This window comes from Microtus pennsylvanicus, chromosome 11 (genome assembly GCF_037038515.1).
Source record: "Microtus pennsylvanicus isolate mMicPen1 chromosome 11, mMicPen1.hap1, whole genome shotgun sequence".
NCBI lineage: Eukaryota > Metazoa > Chordata > Mammalia > Rodentia > Cricetidae > Microtus > Microtus pennsylvanicus.
Genome location: NC_134589.1, coordinates 92,398,071 through 92,413,379, shown reverse-complemented (window position 1 = coordinate 92,413,379; position 15,309 = coordinate 92,398,071). Strand labels below are relative to the sequence as shown.

Sequence of the window (15,309 nt, the reverse complement as noted above, 5' to 3'; positions counted from 1 at the left end):
GTGGTGCAGGTGTCTGTGTGTGTGTGTTAGAGTGTGAGTGTGGTGCAGGTGTGTGTGTCTGTGTTAGAGTATGAGTGTGGTGAAGGTGTGTGTGTGTGTTAGAGTGTGAGTGTGGTGCAGGTGTCTGTGTGTGTGTTAGAGTGTGAGTGTGGTGCAGGTGTGTGTGTGTTAGAGTGTGAGTGTGGTGCAGGTGTCTGTGTGTGTTAGAGTGTGAGTGTGGTGCAGGTGTGTGTGTGTGTTAGAGTGTGAGTGTGGTGCAGGTGTGTGTGTGTGTTAGAGTGTGAGTGTGGTGCAGGTGTGTGTGTGTGTGTTAGAGTGTGAGTGTGGTGCAGGTGTCTGTGTGTGTTAGAGTGTGAGTGTGGTGAAGGTGTGTGTGTGTGTTAGAGTGTGAGTGTGGTGCAGGTGTCTGTGTGTGTTAGAGTGTGAGTGTGGTGCAGGTGTGTGTGTGTGTGTTAGAGTGTGAGTGTGGTGCAGGTGTGTGTGTGTGTGTTAGTGTGAGTGTGGTGCAGGTGTGTGTGTGTGTTAGAGTGTGAATGTGGTGCAGGTGTGTGTGTGTGTTAGAGTGTGAGTGTGGTGCAGGTGAGTGTGAGTGTGGTGCAGGTGTGTGTGTGTGTTAGAGTGTGAGTGTGGTGCAGGTGTGTGTGTGTGTTAGAGTGTGAGTGTGGTGCAGGTGTCTGTGTGTATGTTAGAGTGTGAGTATGGTGCAGGTGTGTGTGTGTTAGAGTGTGAGTGTGGTGCAGGTGTCTGTGTGTGTTAGAGTGTGAGTGTGGTGCAGGTGTGTGTGTGTGTGTTAGAGTGTGAGTGTGGTGCAGGTGTGTGTGTGTGTTAGAGTGTGAGTGTGGTGCAAGTGTGTGTGTGTGTTAGAGTGTGAGTGTGGTGCAGGTGTCTGTGTGTGTTAGAGTGTGAGTGTGGTGCAGGTGTGTGTGTGTGTTAGAGTGTGAGTGTGGTGCAGGTGTGTGTGTTAGAGTGTGAGTGTGGTGCAGGTGTGTGTGTGTGTGTTAGAGTGTGAGTGTGGTGCAGGTGTCTGTGTGTGTTAGAGTGTGAGTGTGGTGCAGGTGTCTGAGTGTTAGAGTGTGAGTGTGGTGCAGGTGTGTGTGTGTGTTAGAGTGTGAGTGTGGTGCAGGTGTCTGTGTGTGTGTTAGAGTGTGAGTGTGGTGCAGGTGTCTGTGTGTGTTAGAGTGTGAGTGTGGTGCAGGTGTCTGAGTGTTAGAGTGTGAGTGTGGTGCAGGTGTGTGTGTGTTAGAGTGTGAGTGTGGTGCAGGTGTGTGTGTGTTAGAGTGTGAGTGTGGTGCAGGTGTGAGTGTGTGTTAGAGTGTGAGTGTGGTGCAGGTGTCTGTGTGTGTGTTAGAGTGTGAGTGTGGTGAAGGTGTGTGTGTGTGTGTTAGAGTGTGAGTGTGGTGCAGGTGTGTGTGTGTGTGTTAGAGTGTGAGTGTGTTGCAGGTGTGTGTGTGTGTTAGAGTGTGAGTGTGGTGCAGGTGTCTGTCTGTGTGTGTTAGAGTGTTAGTGTGGTGCAGGTGTGTGTGTGTTAGAGTGTGAGTGTGGTGCAGGTGTGTGTGTGTTAGAGTGTGAGTGTGGTGCAGGTGTGTGTGTGTTAGAGTGTGAGTGTGGTGCAGGTGTGTGTGTGTGTTAGAGTGTGAGTGTGGTGCAGGTGTCTGTGTGTGTGTGTTAGAGTGGGAGTGTGGTGCAGGTGTCTGTGTGTGTATTAGAGTGTGAGTGTGGTGCAGGTGTCTGTCTGTGTGTGTTATAGTGTGAGTGTGGTGCAGGTGTCTGTGTGTTAGTGTGTGAGTGTGGTGCAGGTGTCTCTGTGTGTGTTAGAGTGTTAGTGTGGTGCAGGTGTGTGTGTGTGTGTTAGAGTGTGAGTGTGGTGCAGGTGTGTGTGTGTGTGTTAGAGTGTGAGTGTGATCCAGGTGTCTGTGTGTGTTAGAGTGTGAGTGTGGTGCAGGTGTCTGTGTGTGTTATAGTGTGAGTGTGGTGCAGGTGTTTGTGTGTGTGTTAGAGTGTGAGTGTGGTGCAGGTGTCTCTGTGTGTGTTAGAGTGTGAGTGTGGTGCAGGTGTCTGTCTGTGTGTGTTAGAGTGTGAGTGTGGTGCAGGTGTGTGTGTGTGTGTTAGAGTGTGAGTGTGGTGCAGGTGTGTGTGTGTTAGAGTGTGAGTGTGGTGCAGGTGTGTGTGTGTGTTAGAGTGTGAGTGTGGTGCAGGTGTCTCTGTGTGTGTTAGAGTGTGAGTGTGGTACAGGTGTGTGTGTGTGTGTTAGAGTGTGAGTGTGGTGCAGGTGTCTGTGTGTGTTAGAGTGTGGTACAGGTGTGTGTGTGTGTTAGTGTGTGAGTGTGGTGCAGGTGTCTGTGTGTGTGTGTTAGAGTGTGAGTGTGGTGCAGGTGTTTGTGTGTGTGTTAGAGTGTGAGTGTGGTGCAGGTGTCTGTGTGTGTTAGAGTGTGGTGCAGGTGTGTGTGTGTGTGTTAGAGTGGGAGTGTGGTGCAGGTGTCTGTGTGTGTGTTAGAGTGTGAGTGTGGTGCAGGTGTGTGTGTGTGTTAGAGTGTGAGTGTGGTGCAGGTGTCTGTGTGTGTGTGTTAGAGTGGGAGTGTGGTGCAGGTGTCTGTGTGTGTGTTAGAGTGTGAGTGTGGTGCAGGTGTCTCTGTGTGTGTTAGAGTGTGAGTGTGGTGCAGGTGTGTGTGTGTGTTAGAGTGTGAGTGTGGTGCAGGCGTGTGTGTGTGTTAGAGTGTGAGTGTGGTGCAGGTGTGTGTGTGTTAGAGTGTGAGTGTGGTGCAGGTGTGTGTGTGTTAGAGTGTGAGTGTGGTGCAGGTGTGTGTGTGTTAGAGTGTGAGTGTGGTGCAGGTGTCTGTGTGTGTGTTAGAGTGTGAGTGTGGTGCAGGTGTGTGTGTGTGTTAGAGTGTGAGTGTGGTGCAGGTGTCTGTGTGTGTTAGAGTGGGAGTGTGGTGCAGGTGTGTGTGTGTGTTAGAGTGTGAGTGTGGTGCAGGTGTGTGTGTGTTAGAGTGTGAGTGTGGTGCAGGTGTGTGTGTGTTAGAGTGTGAGTGTGGAGCAGGTGTCTGTGTGTATGTTAGAGTGTGAGTATGGTGCAGGTGTGTGTGTGTTAGAGTGTGAGTGTGGTGCAGGTGTGTGTGTGTGTTAGAGTGTGAGTGTGGTGCAGGTGTCTCTGTGTGTGTTAGAGTGTGAGTGTGGTGCAGGTGTGTGTGTGTGTGTTAGAGTATGAGTGTGGTGAAGGTGTGTGTGTGTGTTAGAGTGTGAGTGTGGTGCAGGTGTCTGTGTGTGTGTTAGAGTGTGAGTGTGGTGCAGGTGTGTGTGTGTGTTAGAGTGTGAGTGTGGTGCAGGTGTCTGTGTGTGTTAGAGTGTGAGTGTGGTGCAGGTGTGTGTGTGTGTTAGAGTGTGAGTGTGGTGCAGGTGTGTGTGTGTGTTAGAGTGTGAGTGTGGTGCAGGTGTGTGTGTGTGTGTTAGAGTGTGAGTGTGGTGCAGGTGTCTGTGTGTGTTAGAGTGTGAGTGTGGTGAAGGTGTGTGTGTGTGTTAGAGTGTGAGTGTGGTGCAGGTGTCTCTGTGTGTGTTAGAGTGTTAGTGTGGTGCAGGTGTGTGTGTGTGTTAGAGTGTGAGTGTGGTGCAGGTGTGTGTGTGTGTGTTAGAGTGTGAGTGTGATCCAGGTGTCTGTGTGTGTTAGAGTGTGAGTGTGGTGCAGGTGTCTGTGTGTGTTAGAGTGTGAGTGTGGTGCAGGTGTCTGTGTGTGTGTTAGAGTGTGAGTGTGGTGCAGGTGTCTCTGTGTGTGTTAGAGTGTGAGTGTGGTGCAGGTGTCTGTCTGTGTGTGTTAGAGTGTGAGTGTGGTGCAGGTGTGTGTGTGTGTTAGAGTGTGAGTGTGGTGCAGGTGTGTGTGTGTTAGAGTGTGAGTGTGGTGCAGGTGTGTGTGTGTGTTAGAGTGTGAGTGTGGTGCAGGTGTCTCTGTGTGTGTTAGAGTGTGAGTGTGGTACAGGTGTGTGTGTGTGTGTTAGAGTGTGAGTGTGGTGCAGGTGTGTGTGTGTTAGAGTGTGGTACAGGTGTGTGTGTGTGTTAGTGTGTGAGTGTGGTGCAGGTGTCTGTGTGTGTGTGTTAGAGTGTGAGTGTGGTGCAGGTGTTTGTGTGTGTGTTAGAGTGTGAGTGTGGTGCAGGTGTCTGTGTGTGTTAGAGTGTGGTGCAGGTGTGTGTGTGTGTGTTAGAGTGGGAGTGTGGTGCAGGTGTCTGTGTGTGTGTTAGAGTGTGAGTGTGGTGCAGGTGTGTGTGTGTGTTAGAGTGTGAGTGTGGTGCAGGTGTCTGTGTGTGTGTGTTAGAGTGGGAGTGTGGTGCAGGTGTCTGTGTGTGTGTTAGAGTGTGAGTGCGGTGCAGGTGTCTCTGTGTGTGTTAGAGTGTGAGTGTGGTGCAGGTGTGTGTGTGTGTTAGAGTGTGAGTGTGGTGCAGGCGTGTGTGTGTGTTAGAGTGTGAGTGTGGTGCAGGTGTGTGTGTGTTAGAGTGTGAGTGTGGTGCAGGTGTGTGTGTGTGTTAGAGTGTGAGTGTGGTGCAGGTGTGTGTGTGTGTGTTAGAGTGTGAGTGTGGTGCAGGTGTCTATGTGTGTTAGAGTGTGAGTGTGGTGCAGGTGTGTGTGTGTGTTAGAGTGTGAGTGTGGTGCAGGTGTGTGTGTGTTAGAGTGTGAGTGTGGTGCAGGTGTGTGTGTGTTAGAGTGTGAGTGTGGTGCAGGTGTCTGTGTGTGTTAGAGTGTGAGTGTGGTGCAGGTGTGTGTGTGTTAGAGTGTGAGTGTGGTGCAGGTGTGTGTGTGTTAGAGTGTGATTGTGGTGCAGGTGTGTGTGTGTGTGTGTTAGAGTGTGAGTGTGGTGCAGCTGTCTGTGTGTGTTAGAGTGTGAGTGTGGTGCAGGTGTGTGTGTGTTAGAGTGTGAGTGTGGTGCAGGTGTCTGTGTGTGTTAGAGTGTGAGTGTGGTGCAGGTGTGTGTGTGTTAGAGTGTGAGTGTGGTGCAGGTGTGTGTGTTAGAGTGTGAGTGTGGTGCAGGTGTGTGTGTGTGTTAGAGTGTGAGTGTGGTGCAGGTGTGTGTGTGTGTTAGAGTGTGAGTGTGGTGCAGGTGTGTGTGTGTTAGAGTGTGAGTGTGGTGCAGGTGTCTGTGTGTGTGTTAGAGTGTGAGTGTGGTGCAGGTGTGTGTGTGTGTTAGAGTGTGAGTGTGGTGCAGGTGTCTGTGTGTGTTAGAGTGGGAGTGTGGTGCAGGTGTGTGTGTGTGTTAGAGTGTGAGTGTGGTGCAGGTGTCTGTGTGTGTTAGAGTGTGAGTGTGGTGCAGGTGTGTGTGTGTGTTAGAGTGTGAGTGTGGTGCAGGTGTCTGTGTGTGTTAGAGTGTGAGTGTGGTGAAGGTGTGTGTGTGTGTTAGAGTGTGAGTGTGGTGCAGGTGTCTGTGTGTGTTAGAGTGTGAGTGTGGTGCAGGTGTGTGTGTGTGTGTTAGAGTGTGAGTGTGGTGCAGGTGTGTGTGTGTGTTAGAGTGTGAGTGTGGTGCAGGTGTGTGTGTGTGTTAGAGTGTGAGTGTGGTGCAGGTGTGTGTGTGTGTGTTAGAGTGTTAGTGTGGTAAGGTGTGTGTGTGTGTGTTAGAGTGTGAGTGTGGTGCAGGTGTGTGTGTGTGTTAGAGTGTGAGTGTGTTGCAGGTGTGTGTGTGTTAGAGTGTGAGTGTGGTGCAGGTGTGTGTGTGTGTTAGAGTGTGAGTGTGGTGCAGGTGTCTGTGTGTGTGTGTTAGTGTGGGAGTGTGGTGCAGGTGTCTGTCTGTGTGTGTTAGAGTGTGAGTGTGGTGCAGGTGTCTGTCTGTGTGTGTTAGAGTGTGAGTGTGGTGCAAGTGTCTGTGTGTTAGTTTGTGAGTGTGGTCCAGGTGTCTGTCTGTGTGTGTTAGAGTGTTAGTGTGGTGCAGGTGTGTGTGTGTGTTAGAGTGTGAGTGTGGTGCATGTGTGTGTGTGTGTGTTAGAGTTTGAGTGTGATCCAGGTGTCTGTGTGTGTTAGAGTGTGAGTGTGGTGCAGGTGTCTGTGTGTGTTAGAGTGTGAGTGTGGTGCTGGTGTCTGTGTGTGTGTTAGAGTGTGAGTGTGGTGCAGGTGTCTGTGTGTGTGTTTGAGTGTGAGTGTGGTGCAGGTGTCTGTCTGTGTGTGTTAGAGTGTGAGTGTGGTGCAGGTGTGTGTGTGTGTTAGAGTGTGAGTGTGGTGCAGGTGTGTGTGTGTGTTAGAGTGTGAGTGTGGTGCAGGTGTGTGTGTGTGTTAGAGTGTGAGTGTGGTGCAGGTGTCTCTGTGTGTGTTAGAGTGTGAGTGTGGTGCAGGTGTGTGTGTGTGTTAGAGTGTGAGTGTGGTGCAGGTGTCTGTGTGTGTTAGAGTGTGGTGCAGGTGTGTGTGTGTGTTAGAGTGGGAGTGTGGTGCAGGTGTCTGTGTGTGTGTGTTAGAGTGTGAGTGTGGTGCAGGTGTTTGTGTGTGTGTTAGAGTGTGAGTGTGGTGCAGGTGTCTGTGTGTGTTAGAGTGTGGTGCAGGTGTGTGTGTGTGTGTTAGGGTGGGAGTGTGGTGCAGGTGTCTGTGTGTGTGTGTTAGAGTGTGAGTGTGGTGCAGGTGTGTGTGTGTTAGAGTGTGAGTGTGGTGCAGGTGTCTGTCTGTGTGTGTTAGAGTGTTAGTGTGGTGCAGGTGTCTGTCTGTGTGTGTTAGAGTGTTAGTGTGGTGCAGGTGTGTGTGTGTTAGAGTGTGAGTGTCGTGCAGGTGTGTGTGTGTTAGAGTGTGAGTGTGGTGCAGGTGTCTGTCTGTGTGTGTTAGAGTGTTAGTGTGGTGCAGGTGTCTGTCTGTGTGTGTTAGAGTGTTAGTGTGGTGCAGGTGTGTGTGTGTTAGAGTGTGAGTGTGGTGCAGGTGTCTGTGTGTGTTAGAGTGTGAGTGTGGTGCAGGTGTGTGTGTGTGTTAGAGTGTGAGTGTGGTGCAGGTGTCTGTCTGTGTGTGTTAGAGTGTGAGTGTGGTGCAGGTGTGTGTGTGTTAGAGTGTGAGTGTGGTGCAGGTGTGTGTGTGTGTTAGAGTGTGAGTGTGGTACAGGTGTCTGTGTGTGTTAGAGTGTGAGTGTGGTGCAGGTGTCTGTCTGTGTGTGTTAGAGTGTGAGTGTGGTGCAGGTGTCTGTGTGTGTGTTAGAGTGTGAGTGTGGTGCAGGTGTGTGTGTGTTAGAGTGTGAGTGTGGTGCAGGTCTGTGTGTGTTAGAGTGTGAGTGTGGTGCAGGTGTGTGTGTGTTAGAGTGTGAGTGTGGTGCAGGTGTCTGTCTGTGTGTTAGAGTGTGAGTGTGGTGCAGGTGTGTGTGTGTGTTAGAGTGTGAGTGTGGTGCAGGTGAGTGTGAGTGTGGTGCAGGTGTGTGTGTGTGTTAGAGTATGAGTGTGGTGCAGGTGTCTGTGTGTGTTAGAGTGTGAGTGTGGTGCAGGTGTCTGTCTGTGTGTTAGAGTGTGAGTGTGGTGCAGGTGTGTGTGTGTTAGAGTGTGAGTGTGGTGCAGGTGTGTGTGTGTTAGAGTGTGAGTGTGGTTCAGGTGTGTGTGTTAGAGTGTGAGTGTGGTGCAGGTGTTTGTGTGTGTGTCTATGTAAAGCACAAGTGAAGAAAGCAGAAGATGTCAATTTTCTTGTTCTATCCTTCTCTGCCTTATCCTCTTGAGCCAGGGTCTCTCACTGACTCTCCTGTCTCCTCCCACCCCAAAGCTCTGGCATTACCGGAGCAGACAACTAGGCCTTATTTTTCACGTGGCGGGGGGGAGTTCTGTGGATTGAAACTCAGCGAACACTCTTATCCACTAAGTCAACTCCCCATCTCAGTATGGACTTAATTTTTAAAAGTGTTAGCAATAAATTTGTTATTTATTGCCCAGCCTAAGGACTCTGTTATAGTAACCTTAATAACACATATGAAATGTCACATACAAAACCTAACTCAGAATGAACCAAAGATATAAACACAGAAGAGCTAAACTTAACTCTTTAGAGAGAGCATACCTGCAAATCTGAATCATTCTATTGCCAATGGTATTTTACCATGACACCAAAAGCCCAAGCAAAGAAAAGATTAGACTATCAACATGAAAAACATTTGGGCTGGTGAGATGGCTGGGTGAAGGCAGCTCTGGCCAAGCCTGATGACCCGAGTGTGACCCCTGGGACCCACACAGTGGAAGGAGAGATGTGAGTCCCCAAAGTTTCTTCTGTCTTCCACATGTGCACAGATGCACACGAAATATATAAAAATTCATAACATCTTTCAAAAGCATTTGTGCTTCATGGAACACCATCAGAAACTGAAAGGCTAATTCACGGAACGAGAAGGAAAACATTCATGAATTCTCATCGTCTGCGAGGTCTAGGATCCAGAACAGTTATTTTAACACTTAAAGCTCAACAATAAAAAGACAAGTAGCTCAAATGAAAAATGGGTCAAGTATAGGGCTACAATTTTCCCATAAGCTCGGAGTGACGGCAAAGGCCTGTCTTCACAGGATTTAGGAGGTGGATACCGCAGAATCAGGAGTTCAAGTTCAGCTTCAGTTAAGTAGTGGCTTTGAAGCCGCCTAGGCTACAAGATACCTGATAACCAACAAAAGACAAGATATGCAATTTCCTTTTTAAAATGTCTAATTATGTTTATTGTATGTGTGTTAGGGGGTGGCTGTTTGTATGACAAAGCATGTGTAGTGGTCAGAGGACAGCTTGCAGAAATATCTCTCCCTCTATCATGTATACCCCAGGGATTGAACTCAGGTTGTCAAGCCTGGTAGCAAGTGCCTTTACCTACCAAGCCATCTATTGGCCAAGATATATAATTTAATAAACATATGAAATAATGCTTAAACATCATAACTCATTAAGGAAATGACAATCGAAATCTCAGGGGCTATTACATCATCATAATAAAAGCTGCTGGGAATAAGTGCTAGCCAGGATGTGGAGAGCACCCTCACACTTTGTTGATAGGAGCCTCTAATGGTGCAGCCACTTTGCAGACTAATCCAGTAGGTCTCCAAAAACAAACAAGCAAAAAAACCAAACAGGCTGGGCATAGCCATGCAGGCCTTTAATCCCAGCATTTGGGAAGCAGAGGCAGATGGATATTTGTGAGTTCAAGGCTAGCCTGGTCTACATACTGAGTCCCAGACCAGGCTGGGCTGCATAGTGAGATCCTGTCTCTAAAATTTTAAAAGGTGTGCACTGGCCAGGAAAATGACTTGGTAAATAAAGGCACTTATTTCTCAAGCCCAGAGACCAGAGTTTGATCTCCACAACCCAAATAAGGGTAGAAGGTAAGAAATAACTCCACAGAGTTGTCCCTTGACCTCCACATGTACACTGTGGACAGACACCCCCCCACACACATACACACACTGTAAACTTTTAAAAGGTGGTCACGTGCAACACACGTTTGCAGAACCATGAGATGCTATGATGGAAACAGAGCTGATGAGCGGGCCCAAGTATAGAGTGTTTACCTGTCTCAGTCAGTTTGGGAACTGGTTCCTGGTAGAAGGGATATTTCTCCCAGTGATGGGGACTCAGCTGGGCCTGAGACCCTTCCCAGGAAGGCTCTTCCAGGGAGTTCTCTTGAATATCTCTGCTATGAGTTTGGGACCCAAAGTCTGGAAGTTCTTGTTCTCCAGGCTGAGCTGCTGTTCTCTCCAGGAGCACCTTCTGCCCTTGCAGACAAACAGCCACCTAAGAAAAGGGCTAGCCATTAATTCTCCATTCCTTGATGGACTGTGGGGGCAGCATGCCGCTCACTGCTATAGCGTGATCCCTTTACAACCTGGATTCAAAAAATTTTTTTTGATTTTTCGAGACAGGGTTTCTCCGTAGCTTTTGGTTCCTGTCCTGGAACTAGCTCTTGTAGACCAGGCTGGCCTCGAACTCACAGAGATCCGCCTGCCTCTGCCTCCCGAGTGCTGGGATTAAAGGTGTGCGCCACCACAGCCCGGCTTGGAGTTCAAATTTTACGGATACCACCAAGACCTTCAAAGGAGATACATCAAAGGAAAAGGGGATGATTCACAGCCAAGCTCCTCCGAAGGAGTTGGTGAAAATGTCAGACTCAGGGATGACAGTGCCGTCACCACCACCGTTCCCGCTCCATATCCCAACCCTCTCTACTTCTGCTTCCCCTCTGTACCCCTGGGAACAGAAAACAATACCATAAGGGGCCACTGGAAAACATTCCAACCTGGTAGGTTTTTCTGCTAAAGAGGTCCAAGGTACTCGGATCTAAGAAGACGAACTCACCTGTTCCCTCACAGTGCCATTTTCCAAAGCACATCTGACTTGCTTCCTTCAGAGGCTCCAGCTTTGGGGGGCTGGCTTTGGGGATGGGGATGGGGTCGGGCAGCAACACCAGGGAACTGAGCTGAGATTTCCCCATTCAAAGGCAATATGGTAGACCCTTCACTGGAACAAAGTCCACGGAACTTCACCCCAAATTAGTTCCCTATTGAACAGACTAGACCTGTCAGACAAGAATTCTGATTGTAGCAAAACTTCACTAAGAATGGTCAGGGAAGATCTGACAGTAGAGATTCCAAAATCTTAAAACTCCTCTCCTAAGGTCATGAAGCCTATGAAGGAATATCTTAGTCTTCTACCTCCTCACTGGGTGCCAGTGGCTGGGTTTACTGAAACCCTGTTACAATGTTTTTAGGGGGAATGGGAGTTCCTGGAGGCTGGGTGCGACTTTGAAGCCATCCATTCCTCTGGAATCTCTAACTAGCTGGGATCATGAGACAAAACACTACCCCAAAAGACAGAGAGATCCTGGGACACACAGAAAAAAGACCCTCCTTACCCACTGCTTCGGTTTTTTGGATACTCTGTGCAAATCTTCCACCAGCGTCACAATCTCCTTGCCGCTCATTGGATATCGATGCCTGACCTGCGCCTGGATCTCTGGAGGAAGGATGACCAGAAACTGCTCCATCACGAGGAGCTCCAAAATCTGCTCCTTAGTGTGTAGGTCAGGCTGCAGCCACTGTCTGCAGAGCTGTCGAAGGCGGGAGAGCGCTTCCTGGGGTCCAGACACCTCCTGATAACAAAAGTGTCTGAAGCTCTGGCGGGAAAGCTCAGGATCGGGGGCAGCTTTTTGCTGAGCGGGCCCACGTTTCTCCTCCAGCTTCATTATGATGTGTCTCTCTTGCCTGTCAGAATCCTCAGTGTAGGTACTCAAAGTTATCTCCATTTTAGCTGCCATTTTGGGGGCCCAGGAAACAATGTCACTCTAATCAAGTATTCTGGGTCATTGCTCTGGAGAAATCTCTCTGAAGGCTAGAAAAACCGTAGGAACGAAGCTTCTCTGGGAGCAGTAGGGGTGGAAGGACCGCAGAGACATAGATAGCTTTCTCATTTGCAAGCCCTTATCCCAGACTCTGAAGACAAGATAGTTCCTGACAGTGGGAGGAGTTGGTCTTTTCGTCAGTTTTTAAGGAGAGAAGTCAAAATATTCCAAAAGGGCACTGGAGGGAATATTTAATTTTGTTATCTGGTGACATGCATGACACGATCTAACGGGCTGGTAGAGGAATCCCCAAGAAAGTTCAAGCTGTCATGCGTATAGCTCGCACCAACTCTTCAGCATCCTGCAGACTCCGACCTCCAGTACCTCTGAGAGCAAAAGCGCAGAGCTAGGCGAGGCCACAGCCCGACAAGGGTAGCGAGTGCAGCTCCGCAGCTCAGCCAGGCGATGCTGCAGCAAGGGGGCGCGCAGATCCACCGCGGTGCTGGGTGTCAGCTCCAGTAGCCACCTGCGGCGAGCTGAGCAGCTCAGAACCCTTCGCCCGCCAGCGGGCGACCCACCGGGTCCAGAGCCGGGAGACCAGGACCCCCCAAGAACATGGGCTGGGGGCGGGGCCGGAGCTGGGCCACGGAGACACCCACTGGCTGAGAGAGCAACCTTGGGAAGGTCCGCCGTTCCCCTACGTGATTGGGTCCCTGTAACATTTTTAATTGTTTATTGGCTACGTGATCTATACAGTCGCAGTGCTTCCCGGGAGTCGTAGTCCAGTGACGAGTCCTGGCGCATGTGCAATGTCCTGACTCGTACCCCAGACTGTTAACTACCTCACTCGGTTGGTTACGGGTAAGATAGGGGTGCAGGAAGTCTGGGACTCCAGCGGTCCTCCGCCCGCTCGGTCGCGGTGTGGAGGGCTTAAGGTCAGGCCTCACACTGGCTGGAAAGTCCTACCTCTTCGGATCCGTCCGTGGGGTGCTGGGAAGCTGGACCTGGGCGGTGGATACGCCTTGAAATTCTCATCCAGAGCAGGACCTACCTTGGCTTTCTCTGACCTCACCGCTAGGATTTTTCCTACTCTCCTTGGTCTAATCTCACACTGACTCAGCCAGCATGTGTCAGCATGAACTAGAAAACTTTTTAAGTAATTTTTTTTTTCTTGAGGATGGGAGTTAGCTCAGTGGAAATAGTGCTTACCACAGAAGCATGAGAACCCATGTGAAAAAACCGGATGTGGTAGTGAGTTGTTAGAATTCCTGTGCCGGGGAGGTGGAGGGAGGGCAGGAGGGCCCCTGGAACTCCAGGGCCACTTAGCCTAGCCTAGGTGGTAATTTCCAGAACAATGAAAGACCCTGCCTCAAAATAACAATATGGACAAACAAAACAAAAAGAAATAATAATAATAATAATAATAATAATAATAATAATAATAATAATAAAGCCCAGACAAGAAACAAAAATGCAAGAGGCCTGGAGAGACATCTCAGTGGTTAAGCGTTTGCTGCTTTATTCTAGAGGATTTGGGTTGTATTCGTTTGCTGTTTTATTCTAGAGGATTTGAGTTGTATTCGCAGCTCAAAACCATTTGTGTCCAGGAGCTGCAACAACACCTCTAGCCTCCAGCTGAGCCTACTCTCCTGCACCCACGTGTACATACCCTCATACAAGCACACACATACGAATAATTCAAAATAATAAACAAATCTTTAAAAAGTTTAAAAAGCTGACAGGCATAGTGGTCTTCGCCTGTAATCTCAGGACTCAGGAGGAAGGATCAGGCTGATCTCTGTGAGTTCAAGGCCAGCCTGGTCTGCCTGTAAGTTCCTGAACAACCACAGCTACACAGTGAGACTCTGTCTTGGAAAAACAAAACAAAAATAACCAGAAATCTTTAAAAAGCAAGTAACAAACAAAAACCTAATCAAGATGTCCACTACTGAATTATTTAAAAATAATTCTTCCCTTTCTGCCCCGGCACCAGGAGTGGCAGAGGGGATGGCAGGATCACAGGGACGAGGGTGACACAAGCTGAGCAGCTCCTGAGAAATGCCCTCCACAGCTGACCTTTGGCCTACCAAAGCATGCACAGGTGCACAAGAACACAGAAATTTTTAATTAAAATTTCACACAACATAAAAGTAAGCGATATAAAGTGAGCAATTCCACTGTTATTTACAGTGCTGGATAGCCACTCTATCTAGTTATTAGACATTCTCACCACCCTTAAAACCTGTACCTGTACCTGGTTCCTGTTCTGTCTGGATGTACTGTCCTCACATAATATTCCATTGTATGGAGAGACAACAGTTCCAGGTTTCTATGCTTTTATATCTTTTTCCAGGAAGCAATTTGATTGGATATATTTCTAGACAGCCTTAGACTTATTTACTTAATTGTAATGGCTTATGTGGGTTGCTAAGTAAATCCTGAGTTCAGATGTAGAAGAATGAGAATAAACCCTGACCTTGCAGAAAATTCAACTCTAAATGGACCAAAGACCTTAACAGAAGAACTGAAATTGAAAATGCTAGAGGAAAGGGAAATCGTGCAGTGATGTAGGCACAGGGCTATGCTCTTTGAGCGCTTCAATTGCTCAGGAAATTCATTCCCGACAGATGGGACCTCGTGAAATGAAAAGGTAAGGCAGCTGCCACTCAAACAGCTCTCACTTCCCGTTGTCCTGTCCTGTCAGTACACACCTGTCCTGACTGCATACCTCACAGATGTTCAGAAACCTCCAATCCGGTCTTGGGTAGTCCGTGGGAACTTCTGCTGAGGTTCGGATGCCCAGAGAAGACTTCATTACAGCCTAGAAATTGTCCCTCTGTCACCACAGACAGCTGCAGCTTTAGCCTGGGAGACTCTGCTGTGTCAGGGCTGCTCCAGGGACCCTGCGGCTCGGAAAGGTGCTCCTCCCGAGCAGGGAGGGATATGATGTTCCTGGGTGGGGTCATCTAAAGGCCAACCTAAGTGGCAATGGTGATGTAGTGCAATATTTTTGCTCTTTTGGCTTTTGGGGGGGCCCATGATCCATCTCCCAATTAAATCAAACAAGGGGGCTTATTTTTTTGTTATGAATGCCAAGCTTGGCTTGTTTCTTGTCAGATTTTTAAAAATTATTCTGACTGCCTGTTGCCTCTGGGCTTTTTCCTTTTTTTACTTCTGTGTATCTTACTTTCACTCTTACTCTGTGGCTGGACGGGCGGCTGGCTGGGTGGGTGGATGGGTGGGTGGATGGGTGGCTGGATGGGTGGCTGGGTGGGTGGCTGGGTGTCTGGATGGGCGTCTGGACGGGCGTCTGGATGGGCGTCTGGACGGGCGTCTGGATGGGCGTCTGGACGGGCGGCTGGAGGGGTGGCTGGACGGGCGGCTGGACGGGCGGCTGGACGGGCGGCTGGACGGGCGGCTGGACGGGTGGGTGGATGGGCAGCTGGACGGGTGGGTGGATGGGTAGCTGGACGGGTGGGTGGATGGGCGGCTGGATGTGTGGCTGGACGGGTGGCTGGATGGGCAGCTGGATGGGTGGCTGGACGGGTGGGTGGCTGGGTGGCTGGGTGGCTGGATGGGTGTCTGGATGGATGGGTGGCTGGATGGATGGGTGGCTGGATGGGTGGCTGGCCCCCAGTGTCTTTCTCTCCTTGGTCCTCATTTTTTCCTTCTATTTATACTCTCTGCCTGTCAGCCCCACCTATCCTTGCTCCTGCCTTGTCATTGGCCATTCAACTCTTTATTAAACCATCAGGTGTTTTAGACAGGGAAAGAATCACAGCTTCACAGAGTTAAACAAATGGCTCACAAACAAAAGCAACACTCTTAAACTAATACTCCCCAACATGGTGTGCTGAAGTTGGAGCTGCTGCAGGATCTTCAGGGGGCTGCTGGAGTAGTGTTTACAACTCTCCACCAGCTCACCCCACCCGACAGTTTGGGGTCTGTTCCTGTCTACTGCCACTGAGGCTGTGTTGGATGGGTTTGACATCTGCCAATCAAACACTCTTGCCATCAAGACAGCCACAATATTTATTTGTTTATTTATTGTAGAACTAGGGATTGGACCTAAAGCCTCATG

The 15,309-nt window shown here is 49.5% G+C and overlaps 2 protein-coding genes across 2 annotated transcripts in view; one reads left to right on the top strand and one right to left on the bottom strand.

The window, feature by feature from the left end:
- The window catches only part of Znf174 (zinc finger protein 174), a 32,015-nt gene extending 20,099 nt beyond the window's left edge, over positions 1–11,916 (bottom strand). Inside the window, exons 1-2 of the mRNA XM_075941745.1 lie at positions 10,803–11,916; positions 9,463–9,685 (exon numbers count right to left, since the gene is read on the bottom strand). Coding sequence (XP_075797860.1) covers positions 9,463–9,685; positions 10,803–11,204 — 625 coding nt within the window. The 5' untranslated portion in view covers positions 11,205–11,916. The remainder of the gene's footprint in view (positions 1–9,462; positions 9,686–10,802) is intronic.
- Znf597 (zinc finger protein 597) overlaps positions 1–15,309 on the top strand; it is a 324,428-nt gene that overhangs the window by 41,285 nt on the left and 267,834 nt on the right. The window lies entirely within an intron of this gene.